At 44.2% G+C, this 19,657-nt stretch overlaps 1 protein-coding gene across 1 annotated transcript in view; it reads left to right on the forward strand.

The window, feature by feature from the left end:
• The window catches only part of BRINP1 (BMP/retinoic acid inducible neural specific 1), a 168,929-nt gene extending 151,164 nt beyond the window's left edge, over window positions 1–17,765 (forward strand). The window contains 1 exon segment of the mRNA XM_039866755.1: window positions 16,033–17,765. Within this exon segment, the coding sequence (XP_039722689.1) occupies window positions 16,033–17,169 (1,137 nt within the window). The 3' untranslated portion in view covers window positions 17,170–17,765.
• The last annotated feature ends 1,892 nt before the right edge of the window (window positions 17,766–19,657 follow it).

Raw genomic sequence — 19,657 nt, forward strand, 5'->3', positions numbered from 1 at the left:
GACTGTAACTAAAAGTCAGAGCCTCAGACCGTGATGGTCTAGACAGTGTGATAATGGGAACTGCAAGAGGAGATTGTGTTCGACTGACCTGGATCCAAATCCCAAAAGTATCTCTCACAAAGTCTGTTACTTTGGGAAATGTACCCTACTGAAGAAAAAAAATAAAAGAAAGAGGACAAAAATAGACACTTCACTGAGTATATTAAATTCAGTGAATCGAAGAAAAATTCCTCGCACCCAGTAGGTGCTTAATGTCAGTGTGATTCGATGTTTCTTCTCTACATCCTATCATCTGATTTTTGTAGAGATCATAGCATTGTGATCCCCAGAACCTTAACTTGAGGGCAGGCAGTGTAATTATTAGCATTTTCCGATGACTCTTAGTCTTTGGTTTATTTTTACTTCCCATATTCACACGGCCTTGACCCAGCAGTCCAGGCCTTACTTAGCCAAGCACAATGTAATTACGCATTGTTGAGATGAAAATCTCTTGGGGGCATCCACCTCAAGCTCCAATCTTGGGGCCATAGCTTCTGAACCCATGTCAGCTTTTAACATATTTCCTGCTCCATACAGTGTTTAATTTCTGTCTATGGAAAGTTTCTGGCCACCAAGATAACTGTCATCTCTATCGTGATGACCCTCAATATCCACGCTGATTTTGATTCTTCTCTCTGAACCCTATACTCACTTGCCTTTGGATTTCATCTTCATAGACTCCTGTAGTGGGGCAGACAGATGTGACTTCTTATATTGTATTGAACTGAAGTCAGTTTTAGTTTATTAGACTGACAGTTCCTCTTCTACCACTTATTAGAAGCATGACCTCCAGAAATCGCTAAACCTATCCGAGCCCTCTGTTTTCTCATCTGTATGATCAGGATAATAGGAGTAGCTACCCCGTGGATTTCATGCCCCGGTCAATTATATGATATATGTGAAAACTCTTCATAACCTGTAAAGAAACGAATAGATACAATATTAATATAATCAAGAGCCCAGCAGTAGTAGTAGACCATAGATTTTTGATGAAGACACTGCTTCTGCTTCTAAGAAAGGGATATACCTCCATGAAAGAAGATCATGAGCCCAACAAAATGTTATACTGTAGGAGGGAGAACTTAAGATACTTAAGACTTAAGGTTCTGGAGTCTAACAGGCTCCAGCTGTGTGACTGACATTTACTGGCGGTGTAACATTGTCACTGTATTAAGAGAGCTGAGCTTCTGTTTTCTGATGGATATGGTGGAAATAAAATAATACCTAATTGTAGAAAATCAATAAAAGGACACATATGCCACTTTTAGTACACAGTAAGAAGTCAACGTACAAGACTCCTCAGACAAATTATTAGAGACCAATAACTTGTCAGTTAATTTTAAAAGTTAAGTTAAATAAAGAATCCTAAAATGTATAAATGCTGAACATGTATAAACACGTTTTATTTTAACTTAAAAAGTATAAATGTATATTCCTTGGTCAGTCTATTCGAAGAGAGCCAAAATCTTTTTTTTAGAATGTAGATATATTCTCTTTGAGATTTTACTGGCTTCCTTATATAAACCTGACCAATAATTGTATACTATTTCCAACTTTGGCTTATTCAAAGTAGAGGAGTAGTTTAAAGACTCTTAAGAAACAGTCTAAACATCTGTTGAATTTTATGAACCCTTCCGCTCTTTCTCAGATACTCCCCTTTTATTTAAATCGATGGGATTTTTTTTCAGCAACTGGTCTTTGTGGAATTTTTCCACAGAATTCAAACTAGTGTCCACATAAAAAGCTCATATTTTATTGACTTATTTTAACCCTGTGATGTCATAATAGCAAACACAACTGGTTTGGAGACACACAAAACTGACTCTCGGTAAGTGTGCTCATCGCTTGGAGGGAACAGAAGCATAGAAGCATGCAAGCTTTGTAGGACCAAGACCAACCAGCAATGTGTATTAAATGTGCTGTGATCATCATGCACCACATTAATCTGATGTGTGGCAAGTCACTTACATGGAGGTCAATCACGAGAGCGTGCCTCTAGACAAGCTCTTATTCCTAGTAACTTGTCACTGTTAGTGGAGCAACTGGCACTAGGTTATATAGTAAGAAAAAAAATGATAATAATAATACTTAACATAGATTGACCATTTATTGTGTACCAGGCATACTTTTAAATGCTTAAGTATATTTACCCATTGAATCCTTGCAACAACCCTATAAAACACATTCTATGATGCTTTCCATTTTATAAACATAGAATTTGAATAGCAACAAAGGTAGGAAGAGAGATACACAGTCCTACTAGGAAGACTAGAAAACCCCCTTCCCTCTTCGCCCGGAAATCTTTGTCCATCTTTTAAATTTCAGATCAAACCCTCATTTCTTCGGGGTGCTTGTCCCGGAGCACTGGGCCACTTTGCACCATCCTGCAATATGTCTTCTCTGCATCCTGCTTGACATTTTTTCTAACACATGGCACATTTGCAATTGTGTTTTTAACCCCAGTCTTCCTCTACTTGATCACAAATTCCATGAGGACTGGGACTCTGTTTTTCTTGCTCACCGTCCCCTCCTCCCTCCCAAAGTGACAGTTCAGGTGCCTCGTACCCACGTGATGACACGGCGTTTGCTGAACTGAAGCGAGGGAGCATTTGAGATGGGAGTTAAGTGACAATGATACTCTGAACTTGGGGTAGAGAGACTAGTTTTTCATTCAAAAAACACAACGCATACTTATGTAGAATTGAATGCGAGATTAATTTCATCCACAAATGGGAAATCGGGAATCAGAGAAATCACATAAATCAATTTGAGTGCGTGGCCTTTGGAGCCAGACAATCCGGTGCTGAATCCTGGTGAGCTGTGCGCTCAGTGTCTTCTGGCCCTACGTGTCCTCATCTGTAAACTGAGGATAATAACAGTACACTCTCCATAGAGTTATTGTGAGGATTATGCGAGATATACATACGGAGTCCTTAGCATAGGGTAAGTGGTCAGTAAATATTAACTCTTGGCGTGAGCGTCCTTATTGTTATTGAATAAGATTAGTCTGGCAAGTTGAGATGAAACCATGGAACCCGGTTGCATATTAGCTTCCAGGTGATGAGTAGTCATTGAGGAGGGAGGATAGAAGAAATGTATTTAGGAAGTGGTCTTGGTAGCCATTTGAAAGGTGAATTGGAGAATCAACGGAACCTCTTCTCCTGGGTGTGAAAGGACTTGGTGTTTCCTTCCTCTGTTGACATGTGCTTTACCAGAGAGCTATGGGTTGCAGCAGTGGTTGTCCAGTGGGCATGGGCACCGCAGCCACCTGGAAGGCTTTTTGTACACATTACTGGGCCCTACCCCCAGAGTTTCTGACTCAGTAGGTCCGAGATGGGTCCTGGGTGCTAGATGATGAAATGTTTCTGGTCTGGGGACCACACTAATCTTGGATGAGAAGACTCCCCTCACTGCCAGAAATATGGCCTCAGCTCACAGTACGTGCACTTGGTAGAAAAGAAGCAAAAATGAGTTTCCCCAAATGAATCCTATAGGGTATTGTGAGGAGAGGGAGGAAAGGAAGTGGTATTTGTGGTTGAATAAATTTAGAAAAGTTGAATTAAAAAAAAAAAACTAAATCGAGAAGGGATCAAGGGTGCATATTTTTCAAACTTATTTGGCCATAGAACCCTTCTTTTTGAGGTTTTTCAAGAAATTATGGTCCTCAGTATACAGCTTTGGAAAAGCTGTATATTTGGAAAAGAGTGATTTATACCAGATTAGGAGACAATGAAGCAGATGATTTGGTGATTTCCTTTCCTGTCAACAGAGACCCTCATCCCTCAGCTGGTCTTGGGGTTTTGAGTTTCTGACACCTTCTACTTAAGCAGACACTAAAGGCTTTGTATTCCAGCAGGCACCACTCTTGCTGAGAGGTGGTGTGACTGGGAGCCAGCAGCAGCCAAAGTAGCAGCAGGAAGGTCCTCATTTTCTGGTATAATTAGGGAATACATTCACACCACTTGGCTTAGGAACACTCCTAACCTTAAAAAATAAACTATTACTAAGACAAATGCCTCATGCACAGGTTATTTAAAGTTTGCAGAAAGGCTTTCACCCCAGCGATCTTATCTGATCCTTATAATAAATAACCTGTGAGGCAGGTAGAGCAAGGATTAGTCTCCCTATTTACAGGTGAGAAGACTAAGGCTCACAGAAACGAATGACGGGCCCAACAAGAAAAAATACTCCTCTGCTGCTATCCTACATGGGCATAGTCCTTTGTGCTCGTCAAAGAATATTTACATGAATATTTACATGGAATCTTCATTCATTCAACCATTCCTTCCTTCGTTCAGCAAATATTTAGCGATCGGTAACTAGGTTCCGAGGATTACGCAAAGGGTAGTGGGAGAATGGTGAGTAAGACAGGATATCTCTGTTCAAAGAGAGCTTGAAATCTAGTAGATAAGATCAAATTGTCACTGGACTGGTCCTGCCCCCGTGCTATAGCTCAGGAATCTAAGGCTCAGGATGGTTAAGTAATAAAATTAAAAAATCATAAAGTATCATAGCTGTCAAGGAACCAAAAATATCATCTACTCTATTCCTGTCATTTCATGAAAGAGTAAAATGAAACAAGGTGGGGGAGTGTCTTGGCCAGGGTAATTATATTACTTTGGTATTGCTGTGTAACAAATTATCACAAACTTAGAGGCTTAAAGCAACATGCATTCATTATCTCACAGTTTCCAGGGGTCAAGAGTCTTGGTTTAGGTGGCTCTTCTGCTTACATCTCATAGGTAGAAACTAAGATGTCAGGGTGCTGAGAAAGAACCCACTTCCAAGCTCTTTCAGGCTGTTGTGAGAATTCACTTCTTTGTCATTGTAGGACTGAGGTCACCTTTTCCTTGCTGGTTGTTGGCCAAGGGTCACTCTTAGCTCCTAGCGGCCACTCTCCAGTCCTTGCACATGGACCCCTCCATCTTCAAAAGCAGAATGATGCAGTGAGTCCTCCTTGTGCTTCAGATCTCTCTGAGTTCTCTCTCTGCCAACAACCAAAGAAAACTCTCTGCTTTTGATGGGACACATCTGATTAGATTAGGTCTGCTTAGATGATCTCTCTATCTTTAGGTCAACTGTGCTTAATAAGAAAACACAATCTTGGAAGTGATGTCATAGTCACAGATCCTGGGGATTAGAGCCTAGGATCTTGTGGGAAAAGGGGGAATTTTTAGAAGTCTGCCGAATCTGGTAATGTAGCTCAGAAGTAAAAATGGGGAAGAGATACCCTGAGTTTTCTTTGGGGCTCATGGTATATAGCAGTTTGAATATCTATTGCTGTATAACAAATTGACCCAAACTTAGAAGCTTATAGCAGCAATCATTATATTATGCTCATGATCTATACGTCAGGAATTTGTGCCAGGATTGGCTGGGCAATTCTTCTGTTCCACATGGAGTCAACTGAAGGCCCTCATCGGTATTCAGCTGGTAGCTGGGCTGGGCTGGAGGTTCCAAGAGAGCTTCACTCACGGGCCTGGTGCCTTCACAGAGATGGCAGAAGGTTGAGTTCAGCTGGGCAGCTCTCCCTCTTCATGGTCTCTCCAGCTAGTTGCTCCAGCAGGGTGGTTTCAGAGTTCCAAGCAGCCATTTTCCAAGAGACAGGATGTGGAAGCTGCTAGTCTCTTGAGTTCTCAGTCCATAAACTGTGTGACTCACTTCTGCCCTATTGCATTGGTCAGAGCAATGTTGGAATCTGCCCAGATTCAGGGGGAGGGAACACAGACCTCCCATTTACAGGAGGAATGTCAAAGCATCCGTGGCCACCTGCCACACATAGTGGGCTTTTCATTTGTTTATTTTTCCGTTATCATACATTTTAGTATCGAGGGGACTGCACTCTTCAGAGACCTTGTGAGAAAACATTTTGTAATATAAAATTGCCCTTCAGGACCATGGTCAATCAAGATTGTCGTTTAGTGGATTTATCTTAAGGTTTACACCCTTTGCTACTTGCATGTTTTGTAATTTTCTTAGCAGCTGGTTAATGGGAGGGAATGTTCCATCACAGTATTTTATTATTTGGTAGATATGCGTATAGTGTGGGTACCAGAAGTGGGAAGGAAGGAGATTCTGCCAATGGCTAAGTATTCCCATTATGGAATAATTCCAAGTGTGCATTCTGGAACCACAGAAATAACTACAGGAGATAACCACTGGACCCGCTTTGAGAAGAACCTGAGCTGACTAAAACTTTATTGATCACCTGACCTCCATAAACACTTTTCTGACTAGTGGACCACAGTGACATTTTGTTTCTGCTGGAATTAGAATCCGTTCAGAACCAGTGGCCAGTAATCCTTGAAAAGTGTGCCTACTTCCTTTTCCCCTTTCGAGGGTGCCGGGGGAAAGGTGAACAGTGTACACATGTGGAAGTGTGTGAGATCCTTCCTCAAGGGGGAGATTCTGGTGCTGGACTTTCTGATATCACTTGTGTGACCTCAAGCAAGTTGCAGAGCCTCTCTAGGCTCTGTTTCTCATGGACCAGGCCTCGTCTAAGCATTGCTTCAGGATTCCGGAGATCCTCCATCTTAAACCCACAGACAGCTCCCCCTGGAGCAAATTGCTACTTTGACAGTCCCTGACCTAATGATTTGGGGGAGGTGAGGTAGGAGATGGGGGGTGATTTGGTGACAAAAACCTATTCTAAGTGTGTATTAAATTGTCCTATTAAAGAAGAGGTACAAGCCCACAAACAGCCCCAGGCTAGCTGGGAGCAGCTGGCTGTCAGTCACAGAGGCCTAGAAGTGCCCTCCCAACCATGGGGCAATGAGGCTTTTAGCTAAGAATATCTTTGGAATTTCTTTTCTATTTATAGGAGTTAAAAAAAAAAAAAAAAGACAGTCAATGAGGCTGAACTCCATGGCCACCTAAGGGTGCATAATCTGGGTGAGGGGCAGAGAGATGCGTGCCAGCAGCTGAGTTTCACCGTGAGCGATGTGCAGGGTTTGTACAACGCAATGCTACTAGTCATATCTCTGCTCCCAGCCCTGCTTGTCATTCTGCACTTGTAGCAAGTAGGGCGATTGACTCACTTGGCTGACGTAAGGCAAGAAAATAAGCATCTCCAGACCCTTTTTGTTGTTTTTAGGTTTTCTTTTTCCTTCCCTGAGGCTCGGAAGTGGCTTCCTGTTCCGGAATAAAATCTGGAGGCTCAGAGCATTGAGTCAGAAATAGAACTAGGTTCTTACAGTTTCTGTGGGTAGCTCTTTTTTATCCTCCTCCAGAATCACTTCTCAATTTTCCTTCTCCACTCTGCCCTCCAAGTGGGCCAGCAAACTCACACATGGGTGAGTTATTATCCTAGTGATATAACAACCTACTGGTCGGTGACCATCAGTGAGCCACATCTTTTCTCTGGGCCTAGTTTTTTATGTCGTGGAAATGAGATTCATGATGCCCTCTCAACCCAGCCTATGACACAGAAAACTTGTGAATGAAGCTCAACCTTAGAGAACCAAACAGAAGAGCTTTAGAAAGTTTAAAAGTGACATATAAATGAAAGTTTAAAAGCGGTATAAAAATGCAAAGTATTGCTGCCTGCATAGTATTACTCTGCTTGTCTTAAAGGATGATTTTTTAGATGTTTTATGGAAGTATTACTGATCTATAGAAAGCGAAAATGCCATAAATGTACAGCAGAACGAATTTCCACAAAACGAATTCACGTGTGTAACCAGCAGCGCCCAGATAAGAAAACAAGGCTTTATCAGCACTGCAGAAACCCCCACCCCTTCTGGGAGCCTTCTCTCCCGGGGAATCTCTCCTCTTATTTCCACACCCACTGGGGCTCAGTTTTGCCTCTTTTTACACAGTATGGACTCTTGGGTCTGGCTCCTTTCACATTTTCATCCTTCTGTGAGATTCCTCCATGTCGTTTTGTGTAGTATCGGCTCACTCGTTCACAAGAGTGTTCTGTGGTCTTTGTAGAAGTCTATCGTGTGGTCGATGGTCGTCTGCATAGTCCCCAGTCTGGGGCTATGTGACGCATAGTGCTGCTGTCCTGCACATGTCTTTGGTGACCTTCTGTGTGCATTTTTGCTACTAGGAGTGGAATCGCTGGGACATCGACTATAGGTTCAGCTTTGATGATGCTTTAGTAGATATTTCCAGTTTTCCCAGAAATTAGCTGAACCAATTTTCTCTCTCGCCAGTAGCATAGGGGAGTCTGGATTACTTTGCCTCCTTGCCAATACTTAGTGTTTCCCATCTTTTCTATTTTTACTTCGATTTGATTGTAGCCGTTCTGATTTTAGCCATCCCCCTGCAGTAGCATTTCACTGTCCCTGGCATGGTCCCGATGACTAACGAAGTGGAGCTTCACGTGCTTATTGAAGCTTTTTGAACATCCTCTTCTATGAAGTGCTTATTCATATCATTTATCTATTATCTGACTTTTTCTTACTGGTTTGTAGTTCTGAACCCCCCACCCCACCCCCACCACCAGGGATGAATTACATTTATCAAAGAATTTACTGAGAACTTTCTCAAGATAAATACAAATTGTGAAAATTGCATCTAGTCTGGTTTAAGGAGACCCAGAAAGGAGTGGCAAACCTTGGGGAGCATAAAGTGCCTTTGACTAGCCCTAGCATCTAACCAGTGCAGGAGTTATATATATATATATTATAAATAAATACAGTCTTTAATTGGTTAGAGGTATTGCAAATACATTCTCTATAATTAAGGGTTGGCTTTTTACTCTTTGAATGGTATCTTTTGATGGATATGGTTTCATCTTAATATATGTCTATTATTTTTTCCCCTTTACGGTAAGCTATGTTAAGAAATCTTTGCCAACGATGCTCCACTGTGTTTTCTTCTAAAACTTGTTTTACTGATGTGGATATTGTTATTTATTATTCACTTTTCACATTTAGATCTAGAATCCATCCGTTAATGATCTGAAGGTACAGAAGAGATTAAGTGTCAAGAAGAGGTTTTGTGGCTGTTGCTGTTTTAACAAATATTCTACTGACCCAGTAACATTTATTGAACCATTTCCCTGGAATTTTAAATCTATAATTACCTGTTTCAAAAGATCATTTTTTGTGTGAGCTCAAGAGGAACACAGTAGTTTGTCTTCATGAGGGACATTGTACTGTTACTGTACGTGGGAAGCTTTATATACATTATCTTATCTGATCCTCAAAACAAACCTTCAGGTACTGTATTATTATTCTATTCTGTAGTTGAGAAAACTCAAGTTAGAAAGGACAAACAATTAGCTTAAGGTTAAGTGATGAGTAGCAGAGCTATGATTCAGTACCCAGTTTTTTCTGACTCCATAGCCCACGTCTCTAGCTCTTTCTTTAAGCACCGTGGTGACAGCATTCATTATACCATGCAGGGTGAGTAACCAGTGAGACTAGAATATTAAGCTATAATCAACTGGGCTTTCTAGTAACAGAGAGAAATATTTTTACCTAGAACATTTATATAAAATGCAGTTATTCTTCACCCTCAGTAACAATAATGGTTAATAGTCAGTCATAACTACTTTTCACTGCAAACCTCCCAGGAGCTTTGCATATTCAGATCTAGTTCTGAAAATAAAATGTAAGGTAGGTATTACCTTCCCCGTTTGACAGATAAGAAAACTAAGGATTGGAGAGAGGAAGTGACTTATCTGAGAGAGGAAGTGACTTATCAAAGGTCAAATATCCAAGGCCAAATGGTGGTGGGCAAGGTCCAGCACTGACTTAACTGACGCCCACACCAATTTTCACCCCACTTCACTGCCCCATCAGCCATCTAGAAAACCATTATTATACTTCAGTGTTAGCCCATCGGACTCTATTAGCCCTTTCTTACTTTCTAGACTTTTAGCCTGAGTCTCTTATTTCTTCTGCTGACTACTCCAGGAAGAATAAAACACTCTTGTAGCCCTCCACCTGGAGAACCCTGCTGCTTTCAGCCTTTCTGTCAGCCCTAAAGAAGCTTCTGGCTCCTTCCTTCATTTGTCTCCTGCACATCCATGCCCCAAAGCAAAACGCTGAATTTGAATATGCAGCTGATGTTGCCTGTCACCAACTTCCAGACACAGAGTTGTGTAATTGCAAAAATCGTTTCATAATCCTCCCCAATTAAGCTCTTGACAACCTGATTTTGAAGAATCCTCTATTGGATTTTTACATCGCTGTTCTCTTCCATTCCTCCTTCTACCCTTTACCCCTGCCCTCCACAAATAAGACCCGTTGCTTCCACAAGACCTTCTGGTTGAAAGCATCTTCATTGTGGCAGGGGACCACGGATTCTTCTTTTGGTCTTTCTTCCTTATTGTAATGAGTCTCTGACGTCATGTGAAGAACTGTGAGGAAGGAGGGAAACAGGTTATTAAAGGAATAATGGAAACTCAAGAAGGGAATGATTAAAAGCTAAATATTTATCTGGGGAAAATGATGAACACAGAGTGGGTCTGACGGCAAGTTATAATTCATACTAGCACATCCATAAACCAAGGCTTCTTTCAGTGGAGCACCAAGCATCTTGGCACCCATGATATATTCATCTTTTATTAGCACTATTCCTTTAACACATTCACAGACACACACACACACACACACGCACGTGCACGCACACACACACAGAGTCATACAAAGCACAACCAAAAAACAGTGCATCATCAGAAACCTAAAAACAACTGTTTGTCTTCCCAGTCCAATCTATGATCTACAGAGTATACATTTTGTGGAGTCTCACGAAATTACTCAGACACCCATTACAGTGTCAAGGAAGTGCCAAGGAAGAAGCACAGGGCATAAATAACAGAGTAATTCAGAGCTCCAATTTTTTTTTTTTTGTTTTCCTCTCCACTTTTAAATAAACACTCCTGGTAGGCAAAAGGGAATTATGGATTATGGTTCTCTATTTTAGCCTAGATCTGCTCCCCGCTCCTTGGCACCCGATTTGTATGATCTTTCCTAAAATGCCACTGGCCCCACACTGCATTCTTGTCTTAGGCAAAACCTCCAATTAAAATCAGCAGGGAGTTTGCTTGAATTAGGAGTCCCAGCCTGGGCTCCCCACCCAGGTTGTTCTAAAAAAGAGATGTGTGCCTTTGAAAGCACTGATGGGAAGCCCTGGGTGGCATAGCCTCAGTCCTCAGAATGACGAGCGACTCCACGCTGTGTCCCTGGGAGACCTGTCATGTCGCCAGAAAATTCTGGCTGAGGCAAAGACGGGCCTGCAGGGGGGCAGCAGAGGTGTCTCCATGGCCCTGAGCCTTCCTTCTCCTCCAGTCTGGCTTGTAGAGGGCAGAAAAAGGACACTGGGAGGATTGAGGGAGCACCGCGGCTGGACCCAGAAATCCTAAGCTCTGGTCTGCTGCATCCATGCTGTGTGACTGTGGAAAAGTCACAGTCCCTCTCTGGCCTTCACGCCCACATCAGTGGAACAGAAGTCACCAGGGAGTCCTATCTCATGGGCCCGATCAATGGGAGGACAAAGTGTAAATGCCACAATGTAGGCAGCACTCAAGAAACATAGACCCTCTACTGAAGCAAGCAAGTCTCAGTGTTCAGGTCTAAACATGACGGGCAATGGGCTAAACCTTCCCAAGGCTGTTTCTAGATCTTCTGCTTCTGTCGTCCAAGCTGCTTCACGAGAGCCTCTGTGGGTGCTGACCATTCGGCTTTAGAAATAAAAATGCGTCTTCCTGCCCTCCCTTCCTTCCTCCTTCCTCCCGCCTCTCAGAATGAATTGAAATCCCATCCAACAGAAAGATGCTGATTTTGATGTATTGGAGTTCAGCCTTGGCTGCAAATGGAAGATGCTTTGGATCCCCAGGGACAGAGAAAAGCATTTTAGAACTTGGTCCTCACTGTCTTGCACTAACTGCCTTGCAGTGGAACTGTGTCAGCCTTCAGTGAGACCCCTCCCAACCACCCCTTTCCAGCCGGCCTATTAAGCTGCTCCTCTGTTGCCAGGGTTGAGGCAGGCTGTCACCAGCTAGCCTGGGAAATGGTATTTATAGATCTTGGTCCCTCCTACCCCTGGTCCCCAGCCTCTCCCTATGCACTTGTCTGTGAGCTCCAATTATCTGTGAATGGAGGAGAGGGATCCTGGCAGGACCAGAGGAAGTGAGGAACGTGATAATAGGCCCTTCACTTGCTCAAATTTTCAGTATTTTCCCATTATTTCAATTTATTTCCCTTTTTGTGGCCTGCTTCATTCTTCCTCCTTGCCTCATCATGACAGTTTTACACTATGATACATCGCAGAAAGTGTACCAGTGGACCATGGCATCCGAATAGGGAGTAACTTCATCATCTCACTTCTCAAGGCCTCCTTGTCTTCACCTGTAACACGGTTGGTTTTACATGCTGCTGGGGGAGAGTCTCCAGCACAATGCCTGGTATACAGTGAGTGCTCAAGAGTTGTAAGCCAATGATTGCCTTGGCCAGTTTAGCATGCTGCCTGCTATTGAGCATGGCAGGGTTTCTGAGTATCACTGATTACCACCTAGATCACTGGCTGGAGAGGGAGAGGGTGTAGGGGATTGCGCCGATTCAAGCAGATTCCTCACTGTTGGAAGTTTCTTGTGTTAAGAACAGACATTAAAAAAAAAAAAAAAAAAACTGTAATGAGCTCGTTAGAAGAAAAGGAAGTTCACTGACCTTAGGAATCAGGACTCACTAGTAACATTGCTTCCCCTCTCTATTCCCTCTCACCCTCTGCCCCCTCTTCGGAAAGGACGGCTTGCCATCAAATGGCCTGTCCGGTGTTCACATTCCCTGAACCTGTGAATGATGACAATTGAAAGCTTGGCTGGACCTCTGTGTTTCTAGCCTCCTTTGACTTCATTCCATCGCCTTCTCCCTCCTGCTTTGCCCCGTGTGCTCACCTAGGTCAGGCCCCTTCGCTTCCCGCGCCGTCTCCACCACCAAGCCCCCTTCTCCTCTCTTGCCACCGCTGTCTGCTCTCTCTCCTCTTTCCCTAGGCCTCAGCTCCCCGCCCCCACCCCTGCAGCCCCTCTCACTGTATCATTAATGCCTTCTTTGATACAGCCCACAACCTCACGATTATTCTGAGGTCAGGAGATGCAGGTGCCATGCAGCCCTCTGACGCGCCTCAGAGGGCCTCTGTCCCGAGTCCCTTCTGCTCGACAGGGCTGGAATCCTAATTTGCCACTAGCCCCATTGCTTGTTGCAGCGTCACCAGGAACTTTCATCTTTTTATTTCCCCCGCTGAGGATTCTGAGAGTTCAGCCACAATGAAGCATTGATTCGAGGAGTGGGGGCCGCGGTCCTGACAAAGGACCCCAATGATGAGACACGAGAAAGGGGGTGCTCTGCGGGGTTATAGAATGCCTCGCAGATGGGAACAGAGGAGCCTTAAATGGGGTACTGTCCTGTCACTTGGAGAGGGAGTGACAGGGGCAAGTGTGGGCCATTTGAAAGAGGCATTTTGAAATGACGCTCTTGTCAGATGGAACCGCGCAATCAGAGACGTGTGGCAGGTCCCTGCAGCTCACAAAAATATCAGATGACTCATAGCCAATATTCAGTCAATGTTCTGGTTTGGGAGGTGGGAGCCGCACTGCTCATTATTATTCCAGCTCCGTTTCCTGAAGGCTGGGCCTGGTGCTGTTCTCCAGGCTGTAATAGGATTGGGCTCACGCAGCAGAGGCTGGGGCTGCAGGGGGTGGGCGGTGGCTGGAGCCGTGTGGGCGGACAGTATTGAAAACTAACACTGCAGTTCAGAGGGGAGCAGAAGAGTTGGGTTTTCTTAATGAAAAGGAAGAGGAAAAATATTAATTTTGTTTGTTCATTCGTTCAGCAAACATTCATTCATTCAGCAAACACTAATATGGAGCCAGGCTCTGGGCTAGATGCTCAGGGAAGGGGGGAATCTCCTGGTCACAAGCCTTAGAGCCTGACAAGAAAACCAGGGATTCGGGTATAATGCTCTGAAAGTTGAGAGGGAGCTTTTTAGCCAAGGGCTGGACGGCTCCGTGGATTCAAAAGGCAGAGCAGTTTCAAGGAACATACTAATTATTCCTCCATTTTCTCTCAGCTGATAAGCAACTCATTTAAGGCAGAGCATCCCAAGAAGCTGTTTCAACAGTATCCATTTTCAAATGTCCCACATGACAAAATGGTTTTCCCCAAACTCCAGAAAGACGGTGAAATCCCTGAGTGTCTCAATACCTTCAAAGGAATAGCTTATTCTCTGGGATAAGAGTACTTATTATTATTACCTTTCCAATAATTTGTCTCTGCCTGGCTCTGTGCTAAATGCTTTAAATATATTATCTCACTCAATCCTCTCACCCACCACATAAGACAGGCTTTATTATTCTCATTTTAGATATGGATACCGAGGCTTAAAGGCACAGAGTGACTTGTTCGTGGTTACAGAACTGAGCTGCGAACTCAGTTCTGCATGGGCCGACACACATGCTTTTCATTGTTAGGCTTTACTGCCCACGTCACTGTCCTTAGGCTTGGCCGTTGTGGCTCGACAGCAGAAAGGACAGAATAGATGGGCTGCGAACACTTCCTACCACAGGCTGTATAATGGAGAAGGGCTCCTGTTGTCGGCTTCCTTAAGCGGGGATCATGAACCACTGTCCCCACCATCATCATAACCGTTAACATTACCACAGCGCATTACAGCCTCGAGAAAGGCCTTCTTGACTCTTGCTTGACATGTAATGAAAACACAAAACGAAACAAAAACCATAGCTATGAGCCAGGAGACTGTGCTCCTCACACGCCGCGTGACTTTTAGTCCATCATTTCAACCTCTGAGCTTCCATGGCTACGTCTATAAAATGGAGCTGACAGTCCCTTTGCAGGAATAACAAGAGCTAACTTTTATCGAGCCCTTAATACCAACTGGGTTTGAGGCTCAACTTTCACATAAAAATTCACGCGACCCTCGCCACAGCCCTGTGTGGTAGGGATGGTGAGGAAGGAAACCGCACAGCATGACTTTACCTCACGTGTGCAGGAGCCAGGATTTTAAGCACTCTCGGACTGACCTGAAGTCCAAAGCTATTTTCAGGGTGTCGCTGTGAGGCTCTAGTGAGAAAACGGGAGTGAATGTGCCCCGTGCAGGGTAAAAAGTGCTAGACGCATAGAAGGGATTATTCGTAGCGTGGAAGACAGCCAAGAGGTGACTTGCACAGAAATGAGGAAAGATGAGAGGCCGCTAAGCTGACTGCCTTCCATATTTTTACCTAGTCTTCCGTTTCTTCTCATCTGATCTAGTATCTGTCTTCTTTGGAACGGTTCAGTGGAGGAAATATGGAGATAGGCTTGGCTATCGTTTAAAAGTGTCGAGGGGCAGTGGGGGAGGGGGACCTAGAGATACATGTGGTGATGGAAATGCCACTGGATTGAGAGTTTGCAGCTCCTGCAAAATGAGGGTAATCACATCTTTCTTACGTGATTTCAAAAGTCACCATCAGGATCATGTACAATCATCAATATGGAAGCACTACACGACCTCGAGTAAAGTAATATATAATTTGTTTTCGCTGAAGTTGTCGTATGCTATGTAACCTCGTGGAAGGATTTGTGAAGAAGTTTGAACCATCTAATGCAGGTTGAAGGAAATAACCCCTAAGTTGCTTTATAGTGACGATTTTTTTTTTTTTTTACAATCTGCTATCATCCAGCAGGGGCGTTTGAGTTCAGACACTTAAATTTCCTGAATTCACCGTCTTTGGGGCTAATGTACAATGCAATCATATAGCTAGAAGGACCCCAAAGAACATGTTCTCCAACCCCTTCACTTTACAGATGATGGATGACCCTGCACATTAGAAGGACGAAGTACGGTGTCATACAGCAGGCCTGCGGCATGGCAGAGACCTCCAGTGTAGTTCTTGTCATTTGCATTCAGCGCCGTTGGTGTTATAATTGTTCCACTCAGCCCTTCCATCCTTTGGGCAGCTCCACTTCGCATTAGCAGTTGGATAAGCACCACTCACAGCCTATCCACGATGATTAACGTTCTCCATTTCCTCTACCTCAGGACGAGATTCAGCAGTGGCTTGCAAGGGTCCAGTCACTTCTCTACTGCAATGAGAACGGGTTTTGGGGAACCTTCCTGGAGAGCCAGAGGAGCTGCGTGTGCCATGGTAGCACCACGCTGTGCCAGCGCCCCATCCCCTGCATCATCGGAGGGAACAACAGCTGTGCCATGTGCAGCATGGCCAACATCTCGCTCTGTGGCTCCTGCAACAAGGGCTACAAGCTGTACCGCGGCCGCTGCGAACCACAGAACGTGGACTCGGAGCGGAGCGAGCAGTTCATCAGCTTCGAGACCGACCTGGACTTCCAGGACCTGGAGCTGAAGTACCTGTTGCAGAAGATGGACTCGCGCCTCTACGTCCACACCACCTTCATCAGCAACGAGATCCGCCTCGACACCTTCTTTGACCCTCGGTGGCGCAAGCGCATGTCCCTCACTCTCAAGAGCAACAAGAACCGCATGGACTTCATCCACATGGTGATCGGCATGTCCATGCGCATCTGCCAGATGCGCAACAGCAGCCTGGATCCCATGTTCTTTGTCTACGTCAACCCCTTCAGCGGGAGCCACTCGGAGGGCTGGAACATGCCCTTCGGGGAGTTTGGCTACCCGCGCTGGGAGAAGATCCGTCTCCAAAACAGCCAGTGCTACAATTGGACTCTCTTGCTGGGCAATCGGTGGAAAACGTTTTTCGAGACGGTCCACATCTACCTACGCAGTCGGACTCGGCTAACGACCCCCGGGCGCAACGAGACCGGCCAGGGCCCCGTGGACCTGTCGGATCCCACTAAGAGGCAGTTCTACATCAAGATCTCGGATGTGCAGGTGTTCGGGTACAGCCTGAGGTTCAACGCTGACCTCCTTCGCAGCGCGGTGCAGCAGGTCAACCAGTCCTACACCCAAGGCGGCCAGTTCTACTCTTCCTCGTCCGTGATGCTCCTCTTGTTGGATATTCGGGACCGAATTAATCGCCTGGCCCCTCCCGTGGCCCCGGGGAAACCCCAGCTGGACTTGTTCTCCTGTATGCTGAAACACCGCCTGAAACTGACCAACAGCGAGATCATCAGGGTGAACCACGCCTTGGACCTCTACAACACGGAGATCCTCAAACAGTCGGACCAGATGACAGCCAAACTCTGTTAACCTGGGACTCCTAGCCATGGACTTCCCCTTTTGTTGTACAAACATAACAGGACAAAACAAAGCAGAATAAAACAAAGATTTGTAAAATGTAATTAATATTCAAAGAAAAGGAGGAAAAATCTTCATGCGTTGGAAACTAAAACGTTCGAGCAACTGTATAAAACCGTGGGGCATGTTTGTTATTTCTATACTCTGTCATGAAGGAGGGTCTCAGCCTTTTGAGGGGCTTGGAGGGAGTTGCTTCTTAGGCCTCAGGTGCTGTATGGAGGGGGAGGTGGGAGAGAGCATATGCAATGAATTGTAAAGATCTCTGCTGTGCAGGTGCTAAGATTAAACACTAAAAAGAAAGATATATGTAATGTACAACCGACACTGCCATTTTTCCTTGTGGGAGGAAATGGACATAGATAAAGAAGATATTTCTTCGGTTATGATTTCTTCCCTCTTTCTGCTTAATTTCTTGTGGTTCCTTTGACTCGTTTTTCACACCAGGGTGGGGATGCGATGAAAATGCTATCTTACCCATCTAGCTTCTCTCATGCCGAATAAACTGAAGTTCACCGAAGCTGGACAACAGGTGGAATTGGGGAGGAGGCATTCACATAATCACAGGATGCTACACAGTAAGGAACCTTAGATGTCAGCTGTCACACTCTTCAATTTAGCCTGGAAAATAGACTCAAAGAGAAACGGCGTGTCCCTGGCTATACACAGCGACTGCCTGAATAAGGACTTGAACCCTGCCTTTGGATTCCCTCGGCAGTGCCCCTCCGTCTACATCACCCTGCCACATTGGTGTTTTCTCCAACTAAACTGCCAAGGGACGGAGCATTTTTCAGTCTCAGGTTGTTTGGATAGTTTATTTTTCTTTTAATCAAAACACCCCCTTCCCCTACTTTCTCCAAAACAGAAATGATGTCAGACTTCTAGAAATGCTTTGCATATTAAATTTTAATTTGAGTAAAAATCAATACTCAAAATAAAATAAAATAGGGTAGGTTTAAATATTGCATTGGTCTGCCAAACTGACTTCCCTGAGTAAATATCTAAAAAATTATTCTTTGATTAACTCAGAACACACACACACACACACACACACTAACATTGCCATTTATTTGGCATCTACAAAAACTGAGAAGCCTTATGTGAGACTTGGGGTTAAATTGAAAGGAGAGACTCAAGAAGAAAAACTCATTTCAAAGCACTCCTGTGGAGGACTTGGGCAAATATCACTCAGTCTCCAGGAACGCTGTGTTTATCTTTTTGCTAAGGTGGCACTTGCCGGAGATGCTTCTGAACATCCAGATCTTCATTTCTGCATTGGCAGAGAAATAAGATCGCACAAGATATGAGGGTTGGAAGAGGAAATAGAACACCTCTGATCTAAACGTCTGCCCAGGGCAAAGAGCCTCTTTACTGTCTTAGGGAGATCGCTACTGTGGGCTGACCAGGCCATTTCAGGCATGGGAAGCTAATTAGCTCTGTCTTCCACATTCTGTGCAGATTCCTCTTTTACTGAAGGGGAGCGACAGCGCTCATTCCAGCTTGTGTTACAAAACTGATCTAATTATCAGATAGCCCTTCCACACCATGACCAGCTTTTGTGTGTCTTTCACCCACTGGTTCCAGTTCAGGGATGTGCATCTCTCCCTCCCAGAAATGCTATCCTGGATAAAATACAAAGACCTATGTCAGAGGTCACCGGAGTCTATGATGATGTGACTCAAAAAGAACACTATTCCCAATATAGCTTATTTTAAGATGAAAGAAAGAGAGGCCTTCAGTGCATAGGAGGTAAAAAATTATCTAGTTTTTTTAAAGTATGTGTCTAGACGATATTCCTTTTTTTTATAGTGGTAAATTCTAACATTACATGTGTATTTTGATGCCAACTTTAACACTTAACGTGCACTGCACATTAGCACAGTTTTTTGGATCTCAAAGTTCAGAGAATTCAGTGTTCATTTAGGTTAGAAATTCTGTATTCCAGAGGTCACACAGCAGCTATTCATCAAGCAGAAGGTTTTGCAGAAGGTCAGCATATCATCAGACATCCCTTCAGCATGCATGGGGCATGTCAGAAAAATGAAGATCTGTAAGGAAATGGTCCATGTTTGTGCCACTCACAAATTAATGAAAAAGACAGACATGTGAACCAATTTTAAAAATAATAATTACAGTACACCGTGATGAGTCCCATTGTGGGGTCAGGCACACAGAGAGGAGCTAGTAACTCTGTTCATCGGGTTGGTAAAAGCACTCTATGGGCAAGTTCATTCCGAATGCTGAAAATGAATGGGACTGAGGCAACAGCAAGGAGCGGAGGGGCCCAAGAACAGAGACTGCAAGAGCACAAAGGTATCCATACGCATGGTGTACTTGAGAGTCAGTTCAAATAACAGTGTCAAAAAGGTAGCATTTTAAATGGTAAGCCTATCAAGGGAAGTGAGGCTTTTGACTTTATATGGGAAGTTGAAATAATCATCCA

The sequence above is a fragment of the Pteropus medius genome, unplaced genomic scaffold, assembly GCF_902729225.1.
Source record: "Pteropus medius unplaced genomic scaffold, Ma_sr-lr_union100, whole genome shotgun sequence".
NCBI lineage: Eukaryota > Metazoa > Chordata > Mammalia > Chiroptera > Pteropodidae > Pteropus > Pteropus medius.